At 49.4% G+C, this 25794-nt stretch overlaps 1 protein-coding gene across 3 annotated transcripts in view; it reads left to right on the top strand.

Moving 5' to 3' along the window:
* The window catches only part of FLNB (filamin B), a 72509-nt gene that overhangs the window by 5917 nt on the left and 40798 nt on the right, over window positions 1-25794 (top strand). For all 3 annotated transcript variants that reach the window (XM_088534609.1, XM_088534611.1, XM_088534610.1), the window contains exons 2-7: window positions 18203-18451; window positions 19484-19581; window positions 20557-20704; window positions 23734-23852; window positions 24559-24636; window positions 25434-25596. In XM_088534609.1, the coding sequence (XP_088390735.1) occupies window positions 18203-18451; window positions 19484-19581; window positions 20557-20704; window positions 23734-23852; window positions 24559-24636; window positions 25434-25596 (855 nt within the window). The remainder of the gene's footprint in view (window positions 1-18202; window positions 18452-19483; window positions 19582-20556; window positions 20705-23733; window positions 23853-24558; window positions 24637-25433; window positions 25597-25794) is intronic.

The raw sequence follows: 25794 nt of genomic DNA, 5'->3' as shown, positions 1-25794 counted from the left end.
GCCTAACATCTGGTTACAAAGCGTGGATCTGCTGTGGGCCCTGTGGGTGATAGGTTGTGATTCCTGGTGGAAAGGATACTCTGCTCTGAGCACTTGGGAGACTAGCGCAGCAGTAAAACATATGGAATGTGCTGTTTCTACCCAGCTCGTGCACTCCAACACCAATACAGCCCTTGGAGGAGCAGAAGGAACGTGTTTGTGTGCAAACAGGCTAAGCCACTCCAAACAGCAGGCAAACCCGGTGTTCCCCGAGCTCCTGAGGAAGCCTGGCTGGCCTTGCGTGGCGTCCCCTCGTGCTGAGGAACGCACCAAGCAGTCCCCTGCCTTAAAACCGCCTCAGAGGGAGCACCGGAGCCCCAGCCCCGCTTGTGTGATGGATTGGGGTTATTTGGACGTCCTGCTGAGGCTGCCCTTGCAACAAAGCAGGCACAGCGTTCTAATAAACCGCTGGAGAGAAATGGTGTTGTTCGTATGGCTTCGTGTTCCGGCTGTTAATGAGGTCTCCTCTGAGGTTGTTAGGTAATGGTCCTCCAGTGCTCCTAACCACTGACAAGAGCAGACAGCTAATCTGACCTGAGGAATTAATAAACAGGGGAGATAAATCCCTAATCACTCTAAAGCATACACTCAGCTGATACTTAAGAGTAACTTTCTCTGGGTCAGTGAAATGAAGCAGGTTTTTGTGATCCACCTGATAAATTGGTGGTGGTAGTGGTATTGCTTTGAGCCTCTGGGCAGGGATCTTTGTTATGAAGGGACAGATGAGCTCTTCTAACAGCAGTGGCTGGTGGCATGAACAGCCCTGCCAGTGGCACTTGGTGACATCCGCTTGAGGCTCTGGGCTCCAGGGCCCTGGCACCCTGCACGGCAGAGTCAGGGCACTCTTAAGCTGTGATTTTTGTATTTTGGAGCATTGGGCTATTCCAGTATGAGCTAGTATGAGCCAAAGCTCTCCTGAAAGCCGGCTCCTCTCGGAGGGAAGGTGGATACAGACTGGTTTGCACCCCAAAACTGGCCAGGAAGAGGAACATGCCCCAGGGAGGAGGAGGGTAACTTGTCGCAGCTGTGCAGGCTCCTGCAGGTGTTGGTCTCGTGCCTGTGGAAGTAGCAATCTCAATCAGCAGCCAATGAACAGGGTAGGTGTGGCGGAGAGCACTGCAGCTGCGGCAGCGCGGAGGAACTGCTGCAGCTACCGCAGCCCGTTGACCCGCGGCGGGGCCGCTGGGAGGACTGTGCTGCGGGTGAGGTGCTGCCGCAGCCGCTTCCTCTCCCGCCCTGGGCCTGAGCGCGCTGAGTCAGTGCGAGATTCGCTGCGGCCGCCCTCGAGGACCCGCCCGGGGAGCGGTGGGGACGGCTGTGGGCCGGGAGCCGCCCGGGGAGCTCCGCTCTCCTCCCAGGCTGGGGTGGGAGCGTTGTCGCGCCGACCGCAGGCCCCGGCGCGGCCGCGACCGCGCGGTGCAGCCGCCCTTCCTGCCGGCGCGGGCTGAGGCGGAGGGCGCTCAGGGCGGCTGCTCCCGCCGCCCCTCGGAGCCGCTCGACGCCGCCTTCCGCAAAGCGAACGCCGGGGCCCTGCGTGGCCGCTCGGAATAGGCCTTGGCACTCCCAGGCTGGCGGAGTTGGCGTTGCGCTCTCTTGTACGAGGCGGTCTCGCTCGGCTCTGTAGCTCGTGGCGTTGTACCGCAGCGCCCGCCGCTGTTCTAGACTCGCGGAGCTCTTCTGGGGCTGCCTGCTGGTTTTGATTAGTCTGTGGCTACCCTTGTAAGGAGACGGAGTGTATTTGTATGTGTTTCTAAGCCCATGCTAAAGGCGCTGTCATGGTTGGTGGGCCTAAAGTGAGCCGTAGGTGGCAACTCGTGAACTGTGTCATGTAAACATGCTTTTGAAGTGAGGGCTTTGGGGCCGTGCGGCAGAAAGCACAATGCACGGAGCTGTGATAGCAGATTTGTGTGCTCTGAGCAGATGTCTGCGATATGTGAACCTGGGGGTTATTCAAACAGAGGAGAAAATGTGCCGTTCCCCTTGACCAGTTACTACCCCCAGTAACTTGTCCTCCTTGTGATTAGTAGGCTCGTGTGTTTTGTACCCCGTTCCTCTTGTATCAGTCTTGCAGCATAGTTGCAGTACAGTTTTATTGGACTTCTAAAAGGCATGCCAGTAAGTTCTGGGAGATAATTTAAGGCTAAAACAGGCAGGAGGACGCCTTGGGCTTGGCCTTTAGCTTTGGGCATGTTCTGCACTTAGGGGTTCAGGTCAGGCCCTCTCTGCGGATAGTGGGTCCCTCTCTGTGCTGGGGCTACCCTATTGCAAAGCCCAAGGTAACGGGCCCTGTGTAGGGCTCTATGGTTTCACTTTGTCTTGCTGCTTGGGAACTGGCAGTATGACAAATAACACTTGTACTTGCCATGGTGTGAGACACATCTTGGATTTGACTGATTTCTTTTGATCCCTACGACAGAACGGAGAATACTGGCTTGCTAAATAAGCTGTGTCAAACTGTTGTCTTGACAGCGCAAGTTATCAAGTGTTACTTCATATTTGTAGCTAGGCAGTGAATTTCAGCAAGACTTTGTTCTCCTTGCAAGGCCCTGAATAATTCTGCTCGCTGCTTTCCGTGTGCTCTAAAGCATGAGTGTCTTTGAGCCAGCTCTAAAGCACTAAATCAACTGATCTAGTTTGCATTTGAGTTATTCCACAAATACGGGAAAGATGCTTTAGTGCAAGGAAGAAAAACAAGTTCTCTGCTGGATTTTAAGAACAGTAGCTTTTGTGAATTGTGATTTCTGGGCTCAGAACACCTGGATGCCCCTGCAGAGCTGCTGGCCTCGTTGCTAGCAGTGCTGCTCTGATCGGTTGTCGCTCGCTTGTCACGTGGCTCGTAATCAAATTCCCTGTGGGGCAGAGTTGGTCTCTGCACGGATTTAACTTACCAACTATGGGAAGACGTGGGATGCCGATCGCATTGTTTCAGCTTTCTTCTGGCTGTTGATTAACACTGTAGCTGTGTGAAAATATCTGATACCTTATGTAACTGCTTGAACAAAATCAGTGCTCTAATTAAAAGTCAAATAGAAACAGCTTTAACTGTCTCTGGAGGATTAATTCTTCCTGGTAACATTCTTAGGCTTTTGGTTTAAAAAAAAAAAAAACTATATAGAAAAATAAAGCTGGTGGCTGCTCAGAAAAGAATGTGAAAAAGTGCTAACTTTCAGTAGTACAGCCCAAGCCAGGCAGCGTTGGACACTGAGACTGTCTGGTTTGAGGACAAATGGCGCCCTTGGACTGACCTGTAGATGCCTTTGGTAGCAGTTTAGACCTAATGCTCTTGGCTCGGGACCCTTTGCAGTGCCATGCTGACGCTGCTAAGTTTACTGGCAGTAGGTTTGTTGCCTTCAACCAGCCAAGGAGCTCCTTAGCTGTTCCCTGGGGATTTGTGGCACCGCTCACTCATACAAGGGCAGTGTCCAGTGTTTGAAGTGTCTTTGAGTCTTTGATGGTCTTCGCAGTAGAGCATATAGGTATGTGCTGGAGAGCTGAGGAGTTGCATCAAGTGCAAGTGGTCAGAGAGGAGAATTTTTACCACAAATCAGTACAGCTAATATTAGTGAAAGACTCCTGTTGATATAGGGTAGCTCTATGCTAATAAAGCAAATTTTCTACTGATAGTACTGTCCTGACCTAGCCTGAATAGTAAGCAAGGATCGTCAGTTGAATTGGTTGCCAAGGGCCATGTAAGACTTTACAGGCTACTCAAACTAGCCAGGAGGGCCTGCAGATACAAGGGCAGGACACGTTAAGTACCCTGCAGAGCTGTACAGAAGCAGGCATGGCTTACAGGTAGCCAATTAAAGTTTTCGCACCCAAAAAAGAAGTTGGATAACTCTGAACTTGTCTTCCCTGTGGTCCAGGTTCTCCCCCAATGGATGGGGGGAAGAATGCCAATTTAAGTCTTTCATTCAGCTCATACCACTTTAAAGCTTGGAAGGCAAAGCCCTGACCTTGGTGCTGTCATAGCTAGATGATTAGTGGCTGCTAAGTGAGCATTACTGAACAAGCTAATGACTTGCAGACATCTGCAGCTATAGAGACAGGAGCATATGGGACTCCTGAGCAAGGCTAATGCAGAGTCCTTCTCCCAGAGAGAGTTAACCCTCTCGCCACTAGCATCTTTACTTACTGGGAGTAAGGCCAGTAAACAGTATGACGGCTCATGAAACACATATCCCAAAGATCATTGGGTATGTTCTTGGACTTTTCTCAATATGAGTGAGATGCAGCAGCCTTGGAAGTCAGATGTACAGGACCCTGGTTTGAGACATTCATGCCTCTTAATGGAGTGGAATTTGAAAGCTGAAACACCCGCTGTCACTCCCTCACTAGAATAAACTTGGCCCAGCTGCCTGGCTCTGCAGTGTCACGAATGAGACGGAGATGCCCTGCTCCTCTGGGGTGAGTCCTGCGCCCCTGGGACGCAGTGGCCCCCCGGGCTGGCCCTGCGTGCGCTGAGCTCCCGTCCTGGGCTCCCGCTCGGGCTCTGCGTGTGCAGCAGCGATGGCAACGGGGCTGCAACTCTGCACTAATATCTGCTGGGAACTTAGGTGGCCGTCCGGGCTGATTCTCTTTGCAATGAATCAAGTTCTAGTATGAGCTCTGGCTCACTGGCTGAAGCTCCACACCTGAACCTGGGGTAAACTTGATGCTGTTATCTCTTTTTTTCTGGAGACAGGGCTAAGTTTGGCCTGTGTTTCTGTGCATGCCTCCTGGGAGCTCCTCATCTCACCGTGAGCTTCTGTTAGAAGCATGTGCCCTGCAAGTTATTGGCTTCCACGTGTTTTAAATTCTTGCAGAATGGGCTAACGGCCTCTTTCCCTGCAAGACATTTATGCAAAGCGGTGCTGAGCTATGAGCCTGGGGCCTGCATGTGCTGCAGGACAGGCAGGATGCTGGGCTGACCCGCAAGGCTGCCAGCAGAGACGGGCTCGGGTGAGGAGCTGCTAGTTCAGTCCCTGGAACAACCAAGACGTCTGGAGCTGCACACGTTTAAAGCTCTGCTAAACAGCCATAATCCAAGCAGGGATGCATCCCTGGCATCAGCAGCCAAAATTCTACCCCACATCTACCCCAGGTTTTGCTGTGGTAGCTCTGAGCTCAGTGCTTAAAAACAAGGAAGTATCTCTTCTGTTACAGATAAATAACTGAAGCTAAACTATGTGCATCTAACAGCTTTTTAATTGCAAGGATTGAAACTAACCTGTTAATGTGAACTGCTGCAGCTATTGGTTGTAAATGCTGCCCAAGGCAGAGGAAGCTTAAATATTTTAATTAACTAACTTTATTGCTTAACTATTCTGCAGCTTGTGTTTCATGTTGTGCCTTTAAGAAAAATAATTCAAGTTTCTGAAATGGTATCTGTACAGCAGAAGTGTTCAAGCTGGAGTACTGAAGTTAAAATGAGCAGGCAAGTCTCTGTCATTCTGGTTCTGGCTGCCTGGAGGCCACAGCTAGGCATGTTACTAAGCATTTTTTCCATAGTAAAATTGAGGAAATGATGGTAAACAAAGCAGCTTAACTTTATACCTAACCTGGCAGCCTTAAAAGCTCTCTTCAGGAGCATGTAATTGGTGTCAGCACAGGAGGCGAGTTCTGAATCCCGGCAGGGCAGACCGGCCTTGCGCAGGCTGGATGAGACTCGCCTGGCTCTGGATCTGTGTGCGTTTATTCTGGGATAACGTGGATTTAGTCTCTGGGAACTGGCTGCTGTGTAAATAGCAGGCCACGGTGTGCCTGTGCATGTGTGTAGAAGTGTTAATGATACCTAAGCTAACGAGGGCAGAGATGTATTGCTCTTTCCTGTGGAACACAGGGGAGTGTTGACTGTCTCGGTGCATGAGTCTCTTGCATTCCTCATGGAGCTTTTCCCTGAAGTCCTAAGAGATGAGGCTGTCTTCAGGGCATTCAGGGATGGACAGGCTGGTCCTCTGGCTTCTGCACTGCTGTTTGGTGTGGAACCGGGTGACCCTGAGAGGTGGATCACGGCGCAGTGTACCGCGCAGCACGGCCGCGGCCTTCCAGCTCCGGCTAAACCTCCCCTGGAGCCACTGCTTTATTTTTGTTACGTAGCCTTAAAAATGCAGAGTGCAATAGGCTCACAAATGTGAGACTGCAGACTGAAAACGGGTCTCTGTGATGTGACATAGCGCTGCTGTCCCTGCTAACCTGGGAGAGAGCTGGGAGCTCGCGAGTGCGGGGGCCTCGTGGGGCGCGTGGAGCCGCGTGGCCCCTCGGTGCCGGCAGGGCCGCGTGGCCCCTCGGCTCCGGCCCGCTGTTGGCAGCCAGAGCCCGTGGCGCGGGAGCAGCTCCTGCCCACGGCGGCTTCGGGTGGCCTTGTGCAGGTCCAGCACGTGGAGGTCCTTCCGCTGCTCCCTACACACCAGCGCCCTGGCCGGGGCGCCCGGCTCACAGGAGCGGTTCCGTGGTTCCCGGCCTGCGGTTCCCGCTCCGCGGTGCCGGCGCAGGCCTGGCCGCGAGCCGCAGCGCTGGGGCCACACGAGGCTGGTGGCTGCCGCGCAGGCGGCCCCGGCTCCGCTCCGCGGGAGGCTGCGGTGCTGGGAAGGGACGGATGGGCACGCAGATCCGCGCTGCGCAGCTGTGGCTAATATGTGCCAAAGCTGTCCCGTTCATCCAGACGGTCCTGCTTAAGGTGCTCGGACCACCCATGCGGCGTGCTGCTCCGCGGATCCACCGCGGCTCTCCTGGCTTTTGAAGCCTCCTCTCAGACGAGGCCTGTCTGATAGCGGCTGCCGCGATCCGCTGAGTTATCTGGGCCTCGAGCCAAACGTCTATTCCTTATGTTAGCAGCTTTTAGCTGAAACCGTATAAACACAATGCTGTCCTATGTGGAATGTTAAACATACAGGTCTTAAATCTCTGCTGTGCAGGGGAGAGCCTTGTGCTCAACATCATGAGCAGATGGAAATGTGTTTACTTCTGGGCTGTACAAGTATACAAAATTATGTTTAAATGACTTCACTGTTTTTTTCCAGAAAGAATGGAAAGCCTGTGCCTTCAAGAAGCAGCTGTACAAGTCTGACTTTCTGTTTTGCTTTTGTTTTAAGGCTTGGCCTTCTAGGCAGTAAATGGCCTCCTTTATTTGCAGAAAAGGGATGATCATGGCTTCCAGTGGAGGAGAGGACAGGTATTGGTATGTGAAAGCTAATGAAGAATGAATATTTGGCTAGTTTGGATGCAAAAGCATGAAGGTATCTTCATAGTGGTCACGGAAAAGCAGAAATGCTGGGCAGCAAAATGAAAAAGAAACACTCGGAAGACTTATCCTCTAGCTCTTTTCCTCCGTAAATAGAACTAACAAGTAAGGATATTAGTTAATGAGGGTGGACTTGGGTGCTTGCTGGGGCCGTGGCGGAGCAGCCCTGGGATGGTGTCTGCAGTGACCGTTGGCTCAGCCGGCGCTCCTCGCGGTCCTCCCCGCGGCGCGTGCGCGGCGCCGGGGCTCGGGGCGAGAGCGCAGCCCCCGCCAGCCGGCCCGCACCATCCTGCAGTGGGCTGTGGAGGAGCACAAACGGCAGCGGAGAAGGTGCTCCTGCAAGGAGATGAGGCCAAACATGGAACTTAACCCTCAAAATGGTGAAGATATTGAGGAGAGGCTTTAAAACAAGGGGTCCTCTCTGGAGCGGGGTGTGATTGCTTGTTGTAGAGCTGCTTTTGCTATCGCTTCTCAGGAAATGGTGGGATAGAGATAGCTGACCTTCCAAATCCCAGAATAATCTTATCGCTGAACTGCAGACAACTGTGGAGTATCTGGAGCAGGCTATCTGTGCTCAATGCCTTGGAAAAGCCCTGTGGAAGTGTGCTGTGGTGTCTGGTGTTCAGAAGCCGTGCAGATAGTAACTGGAGAGCATTGCGGCTACTAAACAAACCACAAATCTCTAGAGAAGCTAAAATAGCTAGCAAGGTATTTTCTGGTGTGCTACCAACCCAGGACCACAAAGCACACTCCAATCTCGAGTGCTTCAGTCTTGCTGCGTGAAGTGGGGCCTGGTTGAGCTGTCCAGGGCTGCATGAATGGGGATTTCCTTCTAACAGGGCTCTGTCAGGGCAGTGATTCTGGTTTCAGATGGAAAAAATGAATCTCCAAGTATGTTGTGGCCAAGGATTTCCCCAAACAGTAATCACTTCTGATAATTTCCAATGTGTTGGTTTTGGCTTCAGAAATTCCATCCACTGCAGCGTTAGCGCTTGGCGCCTGCTGCAGGGAAGACATCAGACACCGTATCTGAATAGGCTCATTTATCTCGGCAGAATTTTACATGCTGTTTCTTAGAGCTATCTTGACCTACCCCTAGTGTGAGTAAACACGCTCTTCAGTAACGCGGGGTCACCCTGGCGTCTGGAAACCTCGGGGTTGCTTGTTGCTGTTCGGCCTTGCGCTTCCCTTGCTACCGCAACGTCTGTGACGTAGCATGGAAGCGACGAGGAGGCGGCTTTCTTCATGCAATTGGACTGTCCTAAGGCTCTGTTCCCTGCTGCCCTTCCCTAGCCCTTTCCCCGTCACCTTCCCCGTGCTGCGGCCCAGGACTGGGGTGAACAGTGTGAAGTAGCTGCTCTCCAGCAGCAGGGAAGATGCCAGGGTCTCGTCTCGCCTCCCTGCTTGGAAGCTACCTGCTCAACTGAGGTGTCTAAATGAAAGTACTCTCCCAAGTTAGGCCATTTTAGCCCCTCTTGGGTACAGTACTACTCGTTTGGGTGGGCAGAAGGGATTTCTTTATTTTTTTAATGTCCCAGCCACTTGTGTTGCATCTTCTGTCTCCAGTGTGCACTGATGTCCGAGGCTGGAGTTTCCTGCTCCTCTCGGCTATGGGCAGTGACCTCCTGCAGCAGTCCCAGTTCTGGGGGAGAGGCCATCAGCACCACACAGTGCTCCTGCAGGATTTTGTTTTATTTTTAACCTTGATGAAATCTGAAATACAGCAGCAAGTCTCTAAATAATCTCTGCTGAGATTGTTACAGTGCTCTCATGCTTCAGAGAACATATTTAGTTTTGTCGTGTTAAACTTGCAGAAATGTGACTCTTAGGGCTGTTTTTATCAGCTCAGCCTTGCTGATCAAGGCTCGGTTTTGCAGTTGTGCAAGCACAGAGTGAGTCGTTAGGAGATGCTTTTTTGTTTTTTTTTCCCCGCTTGCGTGCAGGCATGCAATAACCATCTCCAGTTCATCAGACTCCTAGACAAGTATTTCTTGCTAAGCTCAAACAACTTCATATTTGGCTAAAATTTTAATGCCTCTCAGAATAGCGCTGGCTGCCTTTGAATGGGAGAGCGGCATCGCTGACGCGGGCGCAGCAAACGCACCCGTATGGTCGAGCAGAGGCCGGACGTCGGGTCACCCCCTCTCGCCATCGGGGTGGGAGCTGGCGGCTCCAGGGGCTCTGGCGGAGGGATGAGCTCGGCAGCGGGATGAGGTGGGATGTGGTGGGATGCGGGTCGGTGCCCCGGGGATGTGGGGGAGCAGGAGCTGCCGCCGGGACGCGGGGGGTTCGTTAGCGCGAGCGCCCGGCTAACGAGTGGGCCCGTGGCCCCGGCCGAACAAAGCGCCGCCCCTGGAACCCCACAGGCGGACGCAGAGCGAGCGTTCGGGTGGCCTTCCTTTCTCTCAAGGACCGTGGATAACGCGTGGCGCCGTTCCTGCGTGTGACTCGGCTGGTGGCTGCTTGTCCCCATTCACCGCGGCGGCAGGAGGACCCGCTTGGCAGCGAGCGGATGGCTCTTCCATAATGGTAGCTCTTCTCCTCGCTTTGGTGTTGCCTCCTGGAGCCCGTCAGTCTGGTCTGGCAGCGTGCCCGCAGCGCGGGGGCCCCTGGAAGGGCTTTTCCAAGCAGCCGGGTTCATCCCGTGTCCGTGCTGGCCCGGGTGCGTGCCCGCCGCTTGCTGTCCTCTCGCGGGGATGTCCCACTGGCTAAACCTTGTCTCACGTTACGCTCTTCTGCATGTGAGAAGTGTAATCTAGGTGCCCCCGCGGTTATCTTAATCTGTATTTCACTCCTGTGAGCCTCTCTGGTTTGGTCTCTTCTTATTCTTTTCCCCTTTAAGTGGAAAAGACCTACATCTTCCTTGCATCTGCAGTGGGAAAATACCCACTCTACCTATGTGTTCTCCATACTGGAAGAGCTGAATTTGAGCTTGTTTTTATAGCTGACTTTGACCTCATGAGAGTTTCTTAAGGTCCAGTATGCACCAGTAGAAAGTACAGGGCTGTGGATGTGATTGAAGCCTGAAGATCTCTGACAAAACTAGATGCCTTGAAATAACTTAAAGATGCCTTAACGTAAGACCGGATGAAACCTCTGATCTGCAGGTTTTAACTTCTCAAATCCAAAGATGACTCTATTGCACAGGAATCTCGACAAAGAGGAAAATGCCCCCCATTCCCTGCACCTTATTCTCCCTTGTAAAATCTGATTTTACATCTTCTCTCTGTGTCCAGGTCAGCACTCAGTATTATTGCGAGCCTCCACTTGCCATCATGCTCCCCTGAACACGCATGTTGTAATAGCCGTGGTGGGTGTGATGATGCACGCGGGTGTCACTGACACTTCCTCAAGGTACAGGGAAGGCCTCGACGCTCGCCGGTGAAGCTGAACACTGGGAGGGCCTGGTGTCTGTCTGGGTGTTGTGCAAACCAAGCCAGGGGAAAGCAGAGCAGGGTGAGAATGATCCGCGGTGCGAAAGTGATCACGCTACCAAATATTGGCATTGGAAAGCTCTTAAGAGCTAGACAGGAAGGATGTGTAACTGAGAGAAACTTTGTGCTATCTGAAAGTCTGCTCCTATCTGGAAATAAGGAATAAGGGGTTTTGCTGGGATCACTTTGTTTTGTATTAAGGGCCATATCTTCTGCATGGTTCATTCTGCACAGCAAGATACAAAGCCCAGAAAAAGGGGGAGATGCAAGTTTGGATGCCGACCCCTTCTTTTAAGGGAGCTGGGTGTTAAGATCGGTGCCCTCTGAGGTAAAACTTCCACCGACAGTAAAACTTTGAAAAGCAGAGAGCTTTGCTCAGAGAGCAGTTGGGTGATGTTGACTCTATCAACTGCATCTCTTAGAAAATTAAAATGAATTATTTAAGGTAGGTCTTTCAGTCTTTCATCTGTTTCACAAGACCTAACAGAGGCCGTGTTGCTAGCTCAATTCAGTAAGGAAACAGGCTGCTGCTGGAGCTTATGTTGTTTCCACTAATTGTCTGGCAGAAAATGCCTTGCAGCTCTACTGTAGGGCAGAGTTCAAGGAGTATTGCCACAATTTGTCTAATACTTGTGCGTTTAATCTGAATATAAGGCTGATTTGAACATAAGCAAATGATACTGTCGACAACTTTTTGTTGTTTTATTTTGTTTGTTTTTATTTTAAACCAGAATAAATTAGTTTTAAAGAAATCTCTGAAGGTCTAAGCCCTGTACTCAGAACAAGTTCAACTAGATCAAATTGCTCAAGACAGTGTCAAGTTCTAATGTTCCTGAGGATGAGGATTCTGTAGGGCCTCCGAGCTTCTGTTCCACCCTGCAACAGCTTCCCACATAGAGCGAGGTATTTCCCCTTCCCAAATCTATGCAGAATTTTCATGTTTTAACTTAAAACCCTTTGAGCAGAGTAATGATGTGACTTTTTTTTGGGGACAAGATTTTCTTAAAAGCCTGATTTTGCTCTGGAAATGACGTTTTGATACAGAGTTGATCTGTAACAAAAGTTGTACTTCAGGTTTGGAGAAAGTCTACACAACTCGGATGTGCTGCAGTTTAACTCTAAGGCTTCTTCAGAGCTGTTAAGAGTATTTATTAAACTTGTAATCTACCATCACTTGATTTCAAGAGCTTGTGCTTCGAGAGGCTCATGTGATGTTAGGAACCTTCCTAAACAGCTTCCCTGGCCCTACTCAGGCTAAGTGCAAAAGACACTGAATTTGTCATGGATATTGTGACTTAAGGGCGCAAGATGGCTATATTTCAAGAACTAACATCGAGTGGGGACTGTTACTCTCCTGCTTGCTAGTGCATGAAGCTAAGGTGAGTTTAGAGCTACCTACCGGGGTAGATCAAGGTGCAAGCTTCACACTGGGGATTTCAAAGCTCTGGTGCCTGCTGTTGGGTTTGGCACAAGGGAAAGCGCCGCGTACCAAGCCCCACATCTGGCAGTTTTCCATGTGGTAAGTTTGGATGTGAGGTGCGTTGCAGCCCAAGCCATAAAAATGGCACACGCTTGTCTTAGGATGGCCGCACTTTTGGCTCAAACTAGCTAAAACACTGGCTCAAAGCTAGTCACTAAAATGTCTTAACTTTGTGTGCTTTAAAGAGTGTGATCTTTGCAGTCCAAGTGTAGCATATCATGTTAGCATTCAGTGTAGAGCAACAATTATAAATCAGCTTGAGTAGTTCAAACTTGGTGCCTTTTCAAGATTTAAATTGGTATGTACAGCAGGCCTGATGGAATCTCCATAATCCATTTTTTGGGCTGCTTGCCACTTAGTTAATAGGATAATAAAAGGGTAAGAATTACAACCTAGACAGAGGTGTGATGGGGGAAACAAACTAGCTCTGGTTCAGTCTGTTCCGCTCTTCACCCTAGCAGGCAGCCACTTAAATGCTAATAGCTCACTAAGAAGCAGGATACTCCTACATAAAACCTAATGTTGCAGGCTATATATAGCTTTTTTGACTGGAGTGAGTGCTTGCTTGTTCAATGCTGACGTTGATTCTGCAGAACAACTTAAGTCTGGCTGGCAGGTTCTCCCGAACAGTCATCGTGTAGGTAATGTTAGGCGGCTGCAGGATGCCAGAGCTTCTAACTATAGCTCTGAAACAGCCCCACTGAAATGTGTTCCTGCAAATTACTTCTGATTTACTGCATCCAGACAAAGACTTTGTGTTGCTTGATGGTTATGGCTATTTTGTTGCCATCTGGTAATTTTTTAGGAAGAATGCAAATTACAATTAGAGTAACTGAGGTAAAAACATGCATTAAACAATGGAGGTGGGAATAAAGGCTTCTGTTAACTCTAAACATGAATGTTTCTACTTTTTTCCTTGATTCCTGCCTCTGAACCATCTGTCTACCCATGATAATATGCAGACTGTCTGAAAGTGGTCACTTAGCCGCATTCACACATTCGGAGTCACAGCTGACTGTCGACAGGACTTGCAGATACTGGGTCAAAAATAGTGTCCTTTGCAAACTGCATCCTGCAGACTTGCTGTTCTAGATGACGCTTCTAAAGACAGTCTTCAATGTCTACATCAGAGTGCAAGATAAATACTGTTTTGAGGCCGTTGAAAGGTTGTGGAACTTGAGCTATGAGTTACTAGGTCCATAAAAACGTCATTGGAAAGTACAAGGCAAACGGTCCTGTGCAGCTTGGCTGTCCCTGCCCTGCTGCTGCACAGGCTCGTGCTCGGGGTGACTCAGTTGGTGAGGCATCCGCCAAAGTCCGCCTCTCATCCTCCATAAAGTCAATCCCTGAGTGACTGTGCTCCAGCATATGTGTACTGGGGACTTACAGACATTAATTCATGCTTTGTAACATGAGTAAACTGTCTGGATCACTGCATTTTCTTGGGAGAGAGAGGAAGAAAAAGATGCCTGTAAGGGTGCTGCAATTTTTTTTCAGGCCTACTGTCTTATGCTGGTGCGCAAGAGGCAACACCGCTGCTGTAGCGCTGGTGGAAGGCAGCAACCGCTGCTGTTGCCATCAGTTGGCAGGGTGAGGACTCCTCCAATCCAGGGAGACTTGGATCTTGCCACAAAGTAAATACACACTTGGAAAATGAGAAATTCATGTAATGCCGACTGTACCCTAGCTGGTCAGGGCAGAGACCTCACTGTTCTCCTGGGTGGGATAAGGGCGTAAGGAGAAGCTGGTGCCCTCAGCCTGGTTCAAGTGCAGAGGTGAAGCCTGATACTGTAGAGACTATTGCTGCAGCAGTATGTGACTAATGAGAGATGGAGTCTAGTTCTTTGAAAGCTGCCAAAGGGGAGCTGCTTCGTGGTGTATTTGAAGAGGAGGTGAGCATAACCTAACACCCTAAACTTTTATCCTACGAGAGTCGTGTGAATCTGCTGAAGCGTCTCTCCAGGTCACTGTACAGCTGAAAGCAGGCACTTTGCTGCTCTACGCCTGATTTGTCAGCACCGAATGCTAGAGGTTGTGCTGCTACTGTGGCTGTGCCCTTGCACTGTAATTCTGAAGTGGTGACCACAGCTAGTGAGCATGTTCTTACGCTGTTAATTGCTCCAGAGGAGTATCTGAGGAATGAAACTTGAAGTTTCAAAGCAGAGTTTACGTGGATATGCCTGGCTAAAAGTAGTGCTTCTAGGAGGAAGTCACTGTTGCAAGATCTCCTGTTCTTATAATCCATTTTCCAGTCTGGTACAGCTAGCAAAAGTGTCTTGAAGCAAAGCAGGGAATGCTTGGAATCTGTTGGAAAAACAACTGAATTAGGGTACAAAAGAGCATGTGAAGCAGTAACTGTTGATGCCTGAGTGCTATTGGAGTGGGAGGAATTTTTGCTGTTCTAAAGCTGCAGTTCTGTCAGCCCGGCAGTGTGAGCTGGCACAGGACACTGGCAATTTTGGTCGCCCCAAACTGCTTTTAGAGCCAACCAGTTCTGTATTCCTGATGGAGGTGCTGGTAACAGGGCAGGGTTTACATTCTAATACCTTGAGACACCCCCAAAGATAATGAACTTCTGACAGTCTTTGGTGAACGAGATAGGTGGCACCACCAAAGTGGAGGCTCTTGGGAGAGACGGGAGGCTGCTGAAGGCCTGGCGCCATGTGTGAGCGTCATGCTGGGCCAGGGAGCGCAGCCTGCAGAGAAGGGGCCTTGGGCAGACTTGGCTGTGTCTCTGCCAACACCCGAGTACCGCAAGCTGGAGCGGCGTCCTGAATCACAGAATGCTGAAGGTTGGCAGGGACCTCTCCAGGTCATCTAGTCCAACCCCTGCACACGCAGGGTCACCTAGAGCACGTGGCACAGGACTGCGTCCAAGCGGGTTTGAAGATCTCCAGAAGAGGAGACTCCACAACCTCTCTGGGCAGCCTGTTCCAGTGCTCTGGCACCCTCACTGTCAGGAAATCTTTCCTTAAGTTCCTGTGGAACTTTTGATGCTTCAGTTTGTGGCTGTTTCACTGGTTTGGCCACCAGTGAAAAGAGTCCGGCCCCATCCTCCTCACTGCCTCCCTTGAGGTACTTCTAGACACTGCTCAGGTCCCCTCTCAGCCTTCTCTTCTCCAGCTGAACAGGCCCAGCTCCCTCAGCCTCTCCTCATAGGGCAGATGTTCCAGGCCCCTGATCATCCTTGTAGCCCTGCGCTGGACTCTCTCCAGCAGCTCCACATCCCTCTTGTCCTGTGGAGCCCAGAACTGGACACAATACTCCAGATGTGGCCTCACCAGGGCTGAGTAGAGGGGCAGGATCCCCTCCCTCGACCTCCTGAAGACGCTTTTCTTAATGCACCCCAGGATCCCATTGGCCTTCTTGGCCACGAGGGCACCTGCTGCCTCATGGTCAACTTAGCGTTCCCTGTAAAGTTTTAAAAACGCTTCCCCTTTGGTGTAGATTGAACAGTGTTTTGGGCAGGTTGCTGGAGTTTCGTGGTGTGGTTCTCAGTGACACAGGATCTTCTCTTGAGCTTGGAAGGCCCTTTCCTATTGCAACACAGATCTTGAGTCCAGGCAGACTCGTGGGTGAGTTGCAAGTCGGAGCCTGAGATCCTGCGGAGCGGGAAGAGGTGCAGCTTGTGGGAAGAGCGTGCGGGCGGCTCTGCTTGTTGCTGGTAAGTTCTCCTGTCCTGGCCGCGAGTCCTTCTCCCTCCCCCTCCACACCCCAGATGAAGGCAGGCGAGTCCTCCTGCGAGCTGACTTGGAAGAAATTATGTCATGAGATCCCTATGCACATCAGGAAATTCGGAAACCTTAAGAGCTTGCTAGCTGGGCTGAAAAAACAGTCGCAGGGATGCGAGCAGCCCCTAAGGAGGAAGGACTGTCCCGTCCCTCCTGCAGCCCGCTGGAGCCTCTTCCTGTAATTAGGGAAACGGCCTCGCTCCTCAGCCTCTCCAGATGAGCCCCGATAAGAGGGGAGATTCCTGTTGCTGGTGTGAAGCCGCCTTTCGTGCGCCGCTCTTCCTGCGGTCAGAGGCCGCTGCCGGGCCGTGCCCTCGGAAGCGGCCGTGGCGCGCCGCAGGAAGCGCCTTTGGCCGCCCGAGCGAGCACGGAGCCCGTTGCTGTGCTGCCCGTGGCGCCCATACAGGCGTTCTGTATGCACCGTGAGCCCAAATCGGGCCATTTTTTGTCTTAAGTAACGTGCGTGCAGTGGCGCACTCGGGGCGGCTCCGGCCCGCTGGCGTGCATCCCTGGGAGCGCGGGATGGCTTCCTGAAAGGAGCTTAGTGCTGCTGTACTAAATCATCACGGCGTCCACTCTAGTAAAAATGCCGATGTCAGTATAAATCTGAAACTAAAGCTCGCAGGAATTTCTGGCTTGGTGGTGTGATTGCTAGCAGTTTACTCTGAAACTTCCTTTTGAATGAACCGTTGTGCTGCGGTCACGTCGGCTGGAAGTGCTGCAGGCCGGGCGAGGGCAGCTGCCGGGTACGCGAGCGGGCCGCGGGGAAGGGCTCCACTGCGGCACCAACGTCCTGGTTTTTTCACATTCCGACCCTGAATTCCAGCTCGGAAAGCTCGAACACTGTGGTGTCTCAAAGCAGGGAGAGTTTGAAGAGCTGTGAAATTTGCTCTCCTGCAATTTCTTTTATGAAGGCTTTCTTGATAAGTTGTACCAGGGCATCTCCTCTCCTCTGAATATTTTGTGATTAAACGGAAAGCAGTGAGGAAATGGAATAATACAAAGGCCTGTGTGTCTAATTGTTGCTAGGAGATGACACTGCTTAGGTGATGTAGACTTTTACCTTAGAACTTGTAATTAAAATCTGGCAGGGCTTTAATCGCTTCATAGCTATCATCTATCTCGAGCTGGATGTGAAATCAGCCTTGAGCAGTCACGTGTTAGACACTTATCAAAATTCTGTGCAATTAGTCAAAACTGATGTTTAGAAATGTAAAAAGAAAATCTCATTAGAGACCAGATGTTAGCTCTCCAGAAAGGCAAAATGCCACTCAAGGTCTGATGTTGCAGTATTATCTACTCAGAACATACTGTTCTGTTGTGAAACCATGTAAATATTAACTACTTCGCCTGAGCATTGGGTTGAAGTGAACATTCTGGAGCGGGCTGTTCTTGCTCACTATTCTCTATAATCGCTTTTTCTTTGTTTTGGAAGTCAAGCCATCTTTTTATTTTGATGGCCTGGTATTAGGTTACTGCTGCGGTCTCTGTAAGTGCAATGAGCTAATGCATGCCCAACAACAACTGGCCATGGTGAGGTGAAGCCCAGGGGTCTTATAAGCACTCTGAATTTGAACTCGAGGGGCCACTAAACTGCTGAACACTTTTCTTTGGATAGCTAGGACTCATTAAGATTCCTCTACAAAGACCCTGGTGGTAGGAGGGTGAATTTAGTTGACTTTAGTTGACTTCAACCAAAGGTAGATGGAGAGCAGACAGAAGCTTCTGGATGACTTGTAACTTCTGTTGACTGAAAAGAGATTTCTGTTTTCACTGTAATGGAGGGGAAAAAAAAACAAGAAAAATGCTACCAGGGGCTGTAACCTGTGTGCATGTGTGCAAAAATAAAAACACATATATATATATATATAACCCCAGCAGCACTTGGGGGGTCTGCAATTTTGGAGCATCAACTTGGCAGTTTGCCTGATACTGACCCAAAATGGAGATGAAGTAGAGCTGGAAATCCCTGTGCTTGAAAGTGGCACAAAGAAAGAACAGTCTGCAGTAGTGGTTGTGTTGTGCAGTTTACTGGCCAGAAATAGGTCTGAGGCCCAAGGCTTGTTGGAATTGATGGATTATCTACTTATGTGAGAACATTTGTGGTGATACTGGGTGGCTTTTGTGCTGCAGCTGGAGAACACCGAGTCCTCAGCCTCTTCTTTCCTCCTGTCTATTTCAGGCTACCTTCTCTTGTCCATGACCACCTGGGCACAAGTTTGGGCTAGGTACTTTATACAAGTGTCTCTACCCCGCAAGATGAGGGATAATTGGTTTTATGTCTCTTGTCTTCCAGATAGTAAAGCCATAGTTGATGGAAACTTGAAGTTGATCCTCGGCCTAATATGGACCCTTATTCTCCACTACTCGATTTCCATGCCAGTGTGGGAGGATGAAGGTGATGATGATGCAAAAAAGCAGACCCCTAAGCAGCGACTTCTGGGGTGGATTCAGAACAAAATTCCTTACTTGCCAATCACAAACTTCAATCAAAACTGGCAGGATGGCAAAGCCCTGGGGGCTCTTGTTGACAGCTGTGCTCCAGGTAAGTCCTTTGCTTGGATGATCAGCGCCTTCGTTACTCCCTCTTGGTGGCTTTGCTGTTCCCTTAGGATGGGATTTTTACTGCTTAGCTGGAGGTGGGAATGAGGCTCTCAACAAAAACCTGCTGTCTGAAGAGGCCGGCTGTGGGAAGAAGCACATTGTAGATGACTTAGCCAAGAGAAATACTAGCTGAAAGTGGAAGGAGTGATTGCGTTATTGGAGTTGCCATATCTAAGCTTTGTGTAGGGTGCAAGGGACAAAGGTGCAAATACTGACTATTAAATGCAAGAAAGACTTGTTCCCACAGCAAGTGCCAACAACCTTTCAAGTTCAGGGAGCAGTAGGAGGTTTCGTGTGTTCTCCTGCAATAGGATTGCACAGGGAGCACAGCGTAGCCAGCAGCTGTGCACTGCCTGGAACGTCAGTGTTCAGCGAGGTGGGGCTGTGCCTTCCTGTGAAATGGCCTTGCTAATGCAATCACTGGTGCTCCTGTAACTCAGTTTGGGGCACTGTGATGAACAGTTGAAATGTTTTTTCTTGAATTTGCTGCAGAAGAACCAGCAGAACGCAAGGGCTCACTAGATGTACTACATATACTGAGACTTAACTGGGAGACTCTAAAGCAGTGCACTTGGGTGGCTGACCCAAAGTCTGTCCTTGGCTGGCCAAGTGGGTGGGGGGCTTTCAGAATTGGCTTTTGGCTCTCCGTGCTAGGAGAAAGGCCCTTGGAAATGCTGATTATTGTCTCAAAGTGTTTTCAGCCAGCAGTATTGTGCCCATTTTGTTTTGATTTGACACACACCACAATTTCATTTATTTTTCAATTAAAGGATGCTAAGTGGATGAGTCTGCCTTAGGAGCTGCATTACTAGTTTTGCTATGAGCTGGCTTAAATTTTTCCTTTAATTTTGCAAAGACCCGACTGGTCTGCTGTATAAGTGCACACCAGCAGCAGCTGTGGCGTTCGTGCTTGGTGCCCTTAGCCAGGGAAGCCTCTTTGCAGATGCCGTGTAACGAGTGACCCTGCTTGCAGGCCTGTGCCCGGACTGGGAGACGTGGGACCCCAACAAGCCCGTGGACAACGCGCGCGAGGCCATGCAGCAGGCGGACGACTGGCTGGGGGTGCCGCAGGTAGGGCTGCCAGCGCGGGGACGGCCGACGTGGGGAGAGCAGCTGGAACCGGGCGCTTCTGCAAGACGCTCCTTCACTCCAGTGAAATCGCCTGAGAGGGGGGATTTCAGCATAATATACTGTTATATATCAGAGCACTGCCTGTTAGATTTTTGTTTAGGCCTCTGCACTGAAAGTGGCCAGAGTTGCAACGTATAGATGGTGTGGGGGGAAAAAGTGTATGTTTAGTGCTGCCCTATTTAGTAGTCCTTTGGGTTAGTTTCTTCTTTAACAGCATGTCATTTCTGGAAGAAAAAAAAACCCTGCTGGTTCAGGGAATCTCTTGCAATGATGACTTTATAAATACAGAACATTGTATTTTCAGAGTAGATTATTTTTATACTGATAATGTTGGACAGAAGTGCTGAAATATCCAGAACTGTGGAGTGGCTTGTGTCTCGGAACCGGGAAAAGACACTAGATGAAAGTTTTATTCTGGATGTCTGTGCAATTAGCATGAACACGGAATAGTTGAGGTTGGAAGGGGCCTTTAGAGATAGTCCAACCTTCCTGCTCAAGCAGGGACGTGTACAGCACATGGCACAGGGTACAATTCAGGACTGTAGCAATTCAGGACAAGTTCACAAGGTCTTAATTCTTTCAGTTTCAGTTATCCTCAGGTAGCTCTTGGAGGGGAGGTCAGTGTAACTACAGTTGTCTTGACTTACTATTACTTACCTTGTCATTACAGCACTAGTAAACAAGGTGCAAAAAGCATCACATCTCTCAAACCACATTGGGGCTGTAATGAGCTGCTTGATTTTTCTTGCCATGAGACAATAAATGATGTTGTTTATGTCTAAGGGAGAGTGAATGTAAGAAATGACATCAGCATATGGGAATTTGGAAATGTAAGAATCTGTGCTGGAGCTGTTTCTGTGTTGCCATGCAGTAACCCCACACTGATACTGTGAACTCTATTGCATTATTTTTCAGGTTATTACCCCTGAAGAAATAATCCACCCTGATGTGGATGAACACTCTGTAATGACTTACCTGTCGCAGTTTCCGAAAGCCAAGCTGAAACCAGGAGCTCCTTTAAAGCCCAAACTGAATCCAAAGAAAGCAAGAGCTTATGGAAGAGGTGAGGACTCAAGCTAAAGCTGCACAGAGAATTTAACTCTTCAGAAAACTGGGTGGTGTTTTTTGCTTCTGTTGAACTCCAGACCTACTGTAACAGACTTCAAAGTTTCACTTGTATGCTCTTGGTGTGGTGCCTGGTTTCAGAAATACATGGATATAGTCCAAAAGACACTCCTAGTTCTAACATGTACATTCTCCAAACTCTCTGAACCTGTTCTGCAAGCTGCCAGCCTTGCAGTCCGCAGCTGGAAGAAGCAGCATGAGATGGGAATAAAAGGATCTAGATTTGCAGTCTAAGCAGCAGTGTTGCGGCTGGCGGTCACTGATGTGGGAGCGAATGCTCTGGATGGGGAAGCACCCCTTAAAGAGGAGCCCCCGTGCTCTGTGCCCCGCTGGGCAGGCGCTCTGCGGACGCAGGGCCCCGCGCCTGGGCGGTGCCGACACGTATCGGGGAGCACCGATTCCAAATCGATTATTTACCGTGATTGGCAGGTGTAAATACTTTGCACATACAAAGATGGGTTGGTAACCTGTCAAACATTAAATAATGCTGTGTTTGCTAATTGGGAGGATGTATCCATAAATATTTATGCACTTGTAGAACTGTGTAGTTATCCATATTTTTTGCTTGCCTTTTAAATGGGTAATTTCTTCAACTTCAATAGATTAGATTAGAATTACAAGATTAGAATACAAGGGCAATTACATGAGTAACACATTTTTACCTTTAATGGATTTGATATTTAGCAAGGCATCTCTTACACGTTGTCTTTGAGGTTCTTCTCCCTTCCATCGTGTTTTAGATTTGAGGCTTCCTGTGAGTCCTTCAAGACATTTAGAATTAGTGGATTTCAGAATTGGGTGTGCAGGGGTGCAGTGGCAGGGCCAGAGACCTCCCTCAGCTTTTTTTAGGTACTATTGTTTTTTCAACTTGGTTCTCAGCTGTAACTCAAGTGGTCGAATGCACAGGGAGATGCACTTTCTCTGCACTAAAGAGCAGTTACTGTAGGCAAAAGTGGGTTTAGCACATCATCCTGCTTGGGGCTCATGTCCTTTTACTGATGGCTTCTGCAGCAAAACAAAAACAGACTTTATAAATAGAGAACATTGTATTTTCAGAGTAGATTATTACTACTGAAAAGTAGTACTATACTGAAGTAGTACTATACTGAAAAGTATTACATACTTTTCAGAATTCGATTATACAAAGTGTCTATACTGCAGTTTCTTCTAACTGACTTTGATCAACCTGCATCACTCTTCCAAGTCTGTCTTTATTCATGTCCCTTGGATCTTTTTTCTACTTTTGTGCATACTGTGCTTTCATGCGACTGTAATGGAGATTATAACAGGTGAGCAGCTCTTCTTGAAAGATTGTTATTTTCCCAAACTTAACTGCCAAAACGGAGTCACTGAATGTAAATGACAAGCCTGTTTGGCTAAGGTGTCTCCAGATGTACAGGGATGGAGCCGCAAGCTGACACTAACAGCCAGAGCTCACTAGCAACCTGGACAGGGACTTTTGGTCAAAAGAGGAACAGTTCTGTGCTTCCAGAAAGAGGTGATCATCAGGTGTGAAGTCTGCTGTTGCTGTAGTTTGTTAGCTGTCTGAGGAAATTTGCTGTAAAATGAGTCTTTGAAGGTGTGATAGAGAACTGTACATATTGTCAGTGCTCTGTTTGCCACGCATTGTCATGTAAGCAGCCAAAGTAGATGTCTGAGAAGAGGGTAATACCAAGAAGATCCCATATTCAGAAAGTACTGTTGCTAATGCCATCCTGGCCAAAGCTGCTTCTCAGGATTAGTGATCCCTGTGTTTGTGCCTTCAGGAGAGGGACTTAAAAAACCCTATTCTAGTGCTTGTGCAGTGCACTGAAGATACACAGAACAAATTTGTAGCTGTTTAAACTAGATGATAATCTAAGGGTCAGTTTGAAAGAATGAATATGTCAATTGTTAACACCTTATCAGAATGCTCAGATTTCCTAGTAAAAACATAATCTTCCTTGCATTGCTCTCAAGTATTGTTTTCTGAAGATAAACAAGCTCAGGAATTCTGTTGTTCACAACCACTTCCCTTACAATCTATCAGACTTTGCATTTTCCACTAATTGTGCTATGGAGTGCCCATGGTTTTATGAATAAGCTGATGTGTAATTTCCTTGGAAGGAAGGGTATATATGTTTGGACTAGTCTGGAACTAGCAACTTTGGGAAGTGCTTCCACCCACTCAGTCTGACACCACCGTGACAGGTGGAATGACCTAGGGCTAAGTATAAAGGGGTGATGAAACACTGCTGGTAAGTGCATGCTGTGGCAGGCCTCGTGCTAGGCAATAAGGAAGCAGTCTGACTAGAAGTTAAACCCCTGGCAGCGAGCTGCGGGATTTTCATGGCTTTAGATGGTTCTGCGTGCCCTTTATACAGTGTTCAGTCTGGCAAAAGAGCTGAGCAGCTTTCAAATGGGCAATCTAAGCAACTGTTTAAGCCCTGAAAGTGGAGTAAAATAGGACGGGGTGGCTAAGAACCATTTGCTTAAAAGCAGGTGTGTGTCCCTTGGCTGTGGTTAGCACCTTGAGGCAGAGGCTGCTGGAATTGGCGCCCCGCTTGCCCCGCGGTGCAGCCCCGTTGCGGCCACGGCCCGCGCTGAGCGCCCGTCCCTGCGGAGGAAGGAGCGCGCGGCCTCGCCGGGGCCACCCCGAGCGGCAGGGCCACCCCGAGCGGCAGGGCCACGAGCCACGGCAGGAGCAGTGCCCAGGGCCCGGCCGCAGCGGGCGGCACGCTTGCTCTCCCTCGGCCGCTACCAGAGCTCCCGCCAAGAGCTGGTTCCACTGATTTAAAAAACTGCTCGTGTTATAAAAGTGGGAGTTATGGTGAGCCTCATGCTCCGGGCGGGTGGGGAGCAGGTACAGCCTGCTGGCTGCCAGGTGCTGTTGTGGGAGGATGGGTTGGACAGCTTGGGTGTAGTTTCCAAGCTACCTTTTGGGTCTTGTAGCAATGGCTGATTTTGCTGCTCTGCATCTGCCTGCAGGAATTGAGCCTCATGGAAACATGGTGAAGCAGCCTGCTAACTTCACAGTAGACACCATCAGTGCTGGGCAGGGAGACCTCATGGTCTTCATAGAGGATCCAGAAGGAAACAGAGAAGAGGTGTGTATGTTAAATGTTTCTTGGGGAAAGCTTAAAGCTAGTCTGAATGTTGAAGCTTTACAGTAAGCTCTTTCATTAGCAAGTAAGGTCTTAGCAGATAAGTGCTGTCAAAAGAGGTTGCAAAATACCATCTATCAAAAATGCAAGCATTAAGTTTTTTCTCATAATTGCCTTCCTGGAAAAGCTGGAATAAAAGATATCTTCACTCTGTAACTAAAGAACACAGCTTAAACATCCAGTGGTTGTAGTGCTTTGGCTGGACTGGATGTGCATTTTTAGATAACACGCATCACTAAATCATTGACTACCCTTGCTCATTCTGCAAAAATGGCTAAGCCAGCTATTTAGATGCCATGAATCATTTTGAGTTAAAATGCTGGTTCTAATGTTTATAGAAACTTTTCATCCAAGTGCTCCACTTGATCATGTTACGACATTCCAGAAAAATACAGCTGTACATTGGACTCAGCAAATCCTCAACTTTGGCCTTGGTATAGCAGTTAATAACTGGGTGAATGGTGGCTTGGTTTAGCTCATTTAAATACAGAACCAGTTTTGTTGTTGTTTCTCTGTACAAGATGGAGAGCTGTGCATCCACAGAAACATGTATGATTCTGGAAATAGTTGTCAGAATCAGTGCTACCCAGAAGAGCCTTAGACTGCAGTGCATAGGCACAACTCTAACAAGTTTTTTTCCCTTTCCTAGGCAAAGGTGATGCCGTCAAGTGACAAAAACAAAACCTATTCAGTTCAGTATGTGCCAAAGGTTACTGGACCTCACAAGGTAAGTTCTGAGAACAGAATTCTCTTGCTAAGTGATAGGTGCTGCTTTGCTAGGTGATAAAACGAGCACCTTGGGGTTGCACACTTACTAATGGCAGAATAGCCACGTGGGGGTCGTCCTGAAGAACAAGTAACCCAGTGTGGTGCCACTTCTCAGTCTGGCCTAATGGGCACCCCCCTCTCAAGAGGGAGAGCTGTGTGTGTGTTGGGAGGAGGAGTGTGGCCGCTCGAGCGAGACGGGGTCTCCCAGGCAGTGCTGCGGTTGCCTCCGCTTGCGTGGGGCCGCTTGCTGCAGCTCTGAAACCCGTTCTGTGGGTTGTCGTGTTTCCTTGCTGATGATATTGTCTACTTGAGGGCTTCACAGAGCAGGTTCCCCACCCAGCCCTGTCCCCAGGGGCCTGTAGAACCAGGTTTATGATGGATGATCCCATCACTTGGCGTTAACCTGAATGGCTGAGCCTGTCCCCACAGCTAGCTGCCAAGGTAAATGCAACCTTTGGTGCTGCTTCGCTGCTGGGTAACGATCTGCATTTTGTTGGCACATCTGCATTTAACCATCCTAACTGGTGTGGCTGGCCCTGTGATGAGGAGCACAGTGGCAGGCAGTCATGCTGTGTGGACAGGTTCTGATGCACAGTCTCTCTTGCCTCTGACGCATAAAGCTTCCACCCCAACCATTCCAGTGCTTTACCCTGTGCTTCATTACATGGCAGCACAATCTGCCAGGCACGTACTGGTGAGTGAGCACTGCCGCTGCCCCAGTGATTCGGGGTTGATGCTGTTTTTATGTGGCTCTAGGTCTCAGTCCTGTTTGCTGGACAGCACATTTCAAAGAGCCCATTTGAAGTGAATGTTGACAAAGCCCAGGGAGATGCAAGCAAAGTAACAGCAAAGGGACCAGGACTGGAGGCAACAGGAAACATTGCTAACAAACCCACCTACTTTGACCTCTACACAGCAGGTAAGCAGAGCTAATGAGGGCTGAACTCCTACAGCGTCCTCAAAACTGAGGAGAACCTTGGAAGACAGTATGGACAAATACTGTGTGAAGCTGAGGAGTGGAGGAAGGCTTACATGTCCAACAAGTTGAGCACTGAAGGAGTAGTCAGGCTGCTCTGCAGACTTCAGCTATGGGTGAAGTATTTGAAATACTGAGCTG

This window comes from Tinamus guttatus, unplaced genomic scaffold (genome assembly GCF_059628265.1).
Source record: "Tinamus guttatus ecotype Peru unplaced genomic scaffold, ASM5962826v1 Tinamus_guttatus_pri_ptg000580l, whole genome shotgun sequence".
NCBI classification, from domain to species: Eukaryota; Metazoa; Chordata; class Aves; order Tinamiformes; family Tinamidae; genus Tinamus; species Tinamus guttatus.
The sequence above is the reverse complement of the archived record's forward strand: the minus strand, read 5'-3'. Positions and strand labels throughout refer to the sequence as shown.